Here is a 6,000-nt window from a genome sequence, read left to right on the forward strand (position 1 = left end):
CTGTCCACCCGTGCCTCCCCCTCCCTCCGCAGGTAGGGTCCCAGGAAGCCCCCTGCACGCCAGCCTCTGCCTCAGAGGCAGCTTCCAGGAGACGCAGCCTGTGACAGGCAGCTTAGCGTCCTTTCTCCTTAGAAAGGAGGAGAGGCCCCGTGCAGGGAAGACGAACGTGCGGAGGAAAAGGTGGGAAAGACTGCACAAAAGCACCCCGTCTCCTCACTTCCTCTGCACTGTAAACAGTGGTGCTTAAACAGAAGCCACATGGCACCGGGCGGCTTCCCCCCAGAGCGAGGCTGGGAAGGCGGGAAACCCGAGGACGTTCTCCTCGCAGCATCCAGTCTGTCCTGAACTCTTTCCTCGTGGACAGAAGGACCCAAGACACCACAAAGGACTCCTGGAGAAGGACAAGGGGGCGAAGAAACGTCCCCTCGGACCAGGTTGTCATCAATCCACAAGGACGGCCACAAAAGTGCTAGAAGAGTCCGCGGTGACCACTGAACCATAACTGGAAACCGAGGTGTCCTTAGACTCAGTGTTCTCAAAGGTGGGGACAGGGATTCCCGAGTCCATCCACAATGTCAAGTACCCACAGGACACCTGCGTGTGCCCCAGGAAGGGCCTCCGTAACCATCCCCTCCCCCCGACTTTGCTCTGCTTCTGGCTAGAACAACAACATCGACATCGACTGATCGCAACAGTCGCCTTACCCTGACTCTCTGGCCAGAGCCGTGTCTGTAGATATTCTTCTATGTCAGTGGTCAGCAAACTGTGGCTCGTGAGCCACATGTGGCTCTTTGACCCCTTGAGTGTGGCTCTTCCACAAAATACCACAGCCTAGGCGAGTCTATTTTGAAGAAGTGGCGTTAGAAGAAGTTTAAAAAATGTGGCTCTCCAAAGAAATGTCAATCGTTGTACTGTTGCTATTTGGCTCTGTTGACTAATGAGTTTGCCGACCACTGTTCTGTGTGAAGTACAAGCTCATCATTCTTTAACAACTGCAGTGTGCGGGCAGACCGAGTCTTTCCAGACACCAGATCTGGGGAAGGGAGGGTGTCTGTGTGGCGGGCCCCTCGGCTGCTCCAGCCTCCTTGTCCCACAGATGGGGGAGGCCTGGAGGAGAGCAGGATTCGCTCAAGGCCCCACGGGGTGGGGGGGGCTGGGCCCAGAGCCGACTGCCGGATGCTCAGAGGACAGACGGCCTATGCCACACGGCCAGTCACACAGCGCGATGGAAGCTGCCACCGGACACGGGCAGGCCCTCTCCTCCGTGCTGGGCAGCCGGGTCCCCAGCACAGGCTCCACAGAGAGCCACCAGGCAGTATCGGAAGGGCACACAGCCCCCAGCCCCCAGCCCCACCCCCGGGAGTTTATCCCACAGCTCCGCGTGCACCTCGCAGATGGCCCCTTTTAAAGGCCCGCCAGGGGGGCTGCTTACGTGACCCGGGGCACATCCCCGTGGCGCGGACTGAGCCAACTCCACACGTGCCAATACGGGACAACGGCCAACACACTGCTCAGGGGCAAAGGCAAAAAGCAGGTGACAGCATGCCACCACCGTCACGAGATACATATTTTCATAATACTCAAGACACCCAACCAGAAACAGCGGAGGAAGGAAGATTAATAATTCACCGTATGCATCTTTATGTCTTTTGAACTTTCTACATGTGAATAATGCAAACGATTCCCTTCACATGAACTATCCAGAACAGGTAAATCTAGACAGAGAACAGCGTGGTGGCTCGAGGGGGCTGGGAGAGAGGGGCAGAGGGGAAGCAGCAGCTTTACGGGGGCAGGGCTTCCTTTGGGGTGATGAAATGTTGGGGAACTAGGGAGAGGTGGCGGTTGCACAACGTTATGAATGCACTAAAGGCCACCGACGTGTTCACTTTAAAATGATTTTGTTATGTCATGTTCACCCCAATTTTGAAAAAGCCATAAAAATGAATGAATGGGTGGGGTTTTCACAGGTGACCTTGGGGGGCAGCTTGGCAATGCTGTGAGAGGTATGGCCCTGGCGGCTGAGTGGGGGGCTCCCAACCCACCACACCCGGCACCACCTAGGAGACCTCGGGGATGTAATGGAGCCTCGCTGAGCTTCCGTCTCCTCCTCAGTGCAGTGGGCATAGCCACAGAGTCTGCATCCAAGGGTTGCTGTGACGAGTAAATTAAAGAGTCCACGTCAAGTGTCTAGCGCAGTGCCTGGCCCAGCCCAGGCCCCAGGGCCTCTGCTCCTGCTGTCTGCCCTCCGAGCACACCCTCTCCCTGGGCAGATGAGTGGTCCACTCCCTTGCCTCCCTCACGTCTCTGCTCAAATAGCCTCCATCTGGATGGGACCTTCTCTGACCACCAGATTGAAAACTGGAGCCCTCCCTGCCCTGCGGCTCCTCTACCGCCTCTCCCAGAACCGGCTTTTTTATTTTGTTCCCGTCCTGTCTCCTCTACTGCACCGTCCTGTTGGGGAGGCAGTTCCTGTCTGTCCCCCAGGGGAGAAGCTCAGTAAGTATGCGTTGAATGAACGAATGGTGTTCACTAATATGTCCGCTCGGATCCCCGGTGTAATCCTGCCTCCCTGAAAAAAGAAAACTGTTGTCTTGTTGTTTAAGCAGCTTGAAACAAAAGAATCAAGCAAAAGTCTAAATTGAAAAACCCACAATATTTCCAGCTCAGCACTAGTCCCCAAAGGGAGCCGTCCGCGGAGAAGAGACAGTTCTCAGTGAAATGATGCTACGTGCTCGAACACATAAACCACCAAAAGTCACCCAGTGCGCGGTGTGACGTGGTCACCGCGAGGCTCTCAGGAGCAAGAACACAGTGCCAGCCCGGCCAGCGTGGCTCAGTGGTTGAGCATCGACCTATGAACCAGGAGGTCACGGTTCGATTCCCAGTCAGGGCACATGCCCAGGTGGGCTTGATCTCCAGTGTGGGGCGTGCAGGAGGCAGCCGATCAATGATTCTCTCTCATCATGGATGTTTCTCTCTCTCTCTCCCTCTCCCTCCCTCTCTGAAATCAATAAAATAAAAAATAAAAAAAAGGAACATAGTGTCACCATGGGAGCCTGGGGCCCAATACCCACCTTGGGACAGAATCGTCCATTCACGGAGAACAGGGAGGTGGGGAGCAGCCAGCCTCCCCCTCCACCCCCAGGGCCTCCCTGCCCCTGCTGTCCACTCCGCAGACGGTCTCCCCAGTGGGACTCGGCTTCCCAGGGCTCTCAGGCCTCAGAGGGAGAAACTGTGACCCCCAGAATCCAGAGTTCAAAAATGAAAAACAAAAAAACAAAAACAACCCTCAAACTCTTCTAAAAATAGGCTCTTTCAATTAGGTCCCCTCTGAGCCGCCACAGCCTTACTCCGCAGCTTCCCTCGGCCTCCAAGCCCTGGGCGGAGAGAGAGCCGAAGCCAGCAGTCTCCCAGAGCGTGTGGGTTTCAAAAGAGCATAAAGCAAAGTCTGCAAGTTTGAGCAAAACCAGAAAGGAGCATCTTCCACCCTATTGTCAGCAATCTGCGGGCTGTCGGGAACCCGGGTGGGAGTGGGGGGCTGAGTCAGCAGGCAGCTCGTCCACAGGTCTCAAATTTCTTCGAATGTCAGGCTCACTCAGCTGGCTTGTGAACATGCTGATGGCGGGTCTCACCCCAATTTCTGATGTAGTAGGTCTGGGGTGGCGCCCTATAATTTACATTTCTAACCCATCCTCAGGGGAAGGGCTAGAGAGAGAACCACTGCTCTAGAACAAATACTTTCATGTTAGTGTGACACCTGCCTCGACTACACACAGTACCTGCAGCCAGCCAGCCAGTCAGACAGACAGACACGCACGCACGCACGCACGGCCTTACAGAGCCCCTGCCTGACCACTGGTCCTCAAATAGCCAGACCTGCCTGGCCCAGCCAACGACTGAGGCACCGCTCAGGGGCACGGGGACCTAAGAAAGCCGCTCCCATTCAAGTCTGAATGAGCCAGTCAGTGTGAGGCCCGAGGGCACACCCGAAACCCTTGAAAACTGAAGTCACAGCATTTCCCTTTTTTGAAAGCAGTCACAAGCGATCCCACCCGGCTTCGCCCTTCGCACGTGGGTAACTCCCAGCTGCAAAATCCGCTTTCTGCCAGGGGGATGCTTTCAAGTTTCTGAATCAGAAGAAGTAGCTGAAAGAGGAAGCAAAAAAAAAAAAAAAAAAAAAAGACAGGCCACTCAAGGAGAGCTACAGCATCCCTGGTGGCAACCCCAACACCCAATGTGGGCGACTCCACCAGCCTCTCACTCACCAAAGTAATCGGCCTTCGGATGAGCATCCATCTCCCGCTCCAGACGCTGGGTGAGGGCTTCTAATTTCAGTTCGGCAGTCGAGGGCCCAAGCTCGGGGCCCGGGGTGAGGGTCTGGCAGGGCAGCCTCACTCTGTGGGGGCAGGGGCTCTCTGGGAGCACAGACCCCAGGCCACCCTCCGAAGACCAGCCAGGGGGACCTTCTTTACAAGATAACTCAAGTGGGGTGGACATCACTGGATGGACACGGCTGATGGGGCTGAGCTTGGGACCAGTGCCAGGGTCTGTGCAGCCAGGCTTGGGACCCAGCCCAGGGGCGGCATCCAGCTGCAAACTGTCCATGCTGGCTGGCAAAGATGATGGCCCAGAACTAGAAAGGTAGGATTTGGGCCCATCCTGGAACCAGGACTGAGGGTGCGCATTTGGTTTGGGCATGACTGAAACCTCACTCCGTGCCCCCGAGTTTGTTCTTGGAAGAGCTCCTTGACTGGGGCAGCTCCCTGAAAAAGGGGTTCTGGGCTGAGTGGGCCCCAGGAGGGCCCCGTTCTCCAGGCCCGGGGAGGCAAGGCCAGGGCGCGCCCACTGGGAGGAGGCAGTGGTCCAAAGACCCGCTGGCTTCTCACTGCTGCGGCCATTACTACCACCGTCCTGGCCGCTCTCAAATGACCGGCTGGAGCTTGGGGAGAGCTGCGGCTGGTACAGGTAAGGGTCCCTGGAGGGTGTGGGTGGTGATGGGTCACCGCCTGGGGCGCCAGGCCACCCAGTCCCTACACCCAGCCTGATGCCGGGAGACGCTCCTGGTTCTTCACCCCACTTCGGGCTTGCCAAGGAGAGGTTGTCATAATAGTCTCCATGGGTGAGGCAGGAAGGGTCCTCGCAGGGGCTCAGCCCGTGGGCGGCAGACATCTCAGAACTGGCCAGGCTCTCCTTGGAACCACAGTCCTGGCTGCCAGGCCTTGTGTGGACATACGGCCTGGCCTTCTGCTCCTGGGCTGGGTACAAGGGCTGCCCAGCAGCGACGGTGGTGGCTGTCCCAGGAGCTACTGTCGAGGCAGCCAGAGGGGGCTTGGCAGCGCCGTCCATGGTCAGCCTACTGCCCACACCAGCTTCCCGATGGGCCTGCGGGCCTGGGCGGCCCCCACCGTTGACAGGCCCTCGGCCAGCCCGGGGCAGGGTCTCCTCCTGCAGGAGCTGCTGCTGCTGCTGAAGGTGGATCTTGGCCATCTTGGTGGCAAACACCCGGCGTGTCTCCTCAAACTCCGGGTTGTTGCCTGCACCCTTGTCCACTCGGAAGAGTCCATCCTTGGAAGCCTCGTACATGTTCAGGTCCTCAATGAATTTACTGGCCTCCAGGCCTAAGTCCTGGTACTTGTCCATATTGCTGACGGGTGTGGAGGCCTAGGCCAGGCGCCGGGTAATGTGTGTGTGTTTGAGGGGGCGGCCAAGAACAGGGGGCTCAAGTCCAGCCCAGAACAAGTAAAACCCTCCACCTGCCCAAAGTGAGAGTCATGACCCCAGGCCTTAGAGTCCAGCCCAAGTCGAGGCCTCAAGGCCAGATGCACCAAGTTCTCCTGCAACTTCTTTTCCCCTCGGAAGTGTCCACGTGGGATCAGATGGTGGCGCTTCCCTGTCCCAGCTTACTCTGCGTTTTCTCTTTCTCAAATCATAAAAGGAGAAAGAATAGGAGAGAAAAAAAAAGTCACATCCTCTTTAACCAAACTCGGAAACGCACAAGGC

The 6,000-nt window shown here is 57.0% G+C and overlaps 1 protein-coding gene across 1 annotated transcript in view; it reads right to left on the reverse strand.

Annotated features, from left to right (window-relative positions):
• Positions 1-5,740, reverse strand: part of LIMD1 (LIM domain containing 1) — a 45,931-nt gene extending 40,191 nt beyond the window's left edge. Inside the window, exon 1 of the mRNA XM_080673750.1 lies at positions 4,266-5,740. Coding sequence (XP_080529876.1) covers positions 4,266-5,640 — 1,375 coding nt within the window. The 5' untranslated portion in view covers positions 5,641-5,740. The remainder of the gene's footprint in view (positions 1-4,265) is intronic.
• Between the last annotated feature and the right edge of the window lie 260 nt (positions 5,741-6,000).

This window comes from Plecotus auritus, assembly GCF_963455305.1.
Source record: "Plecotus auritus genome assembly, chromosome: 6".
Taxonomy (NCBI): Eukaryota; Metazoa; Chordata; class Mammalia; order Chiroptera; family Vespertilionidae; genus Plecotus; species Plecotus auritus.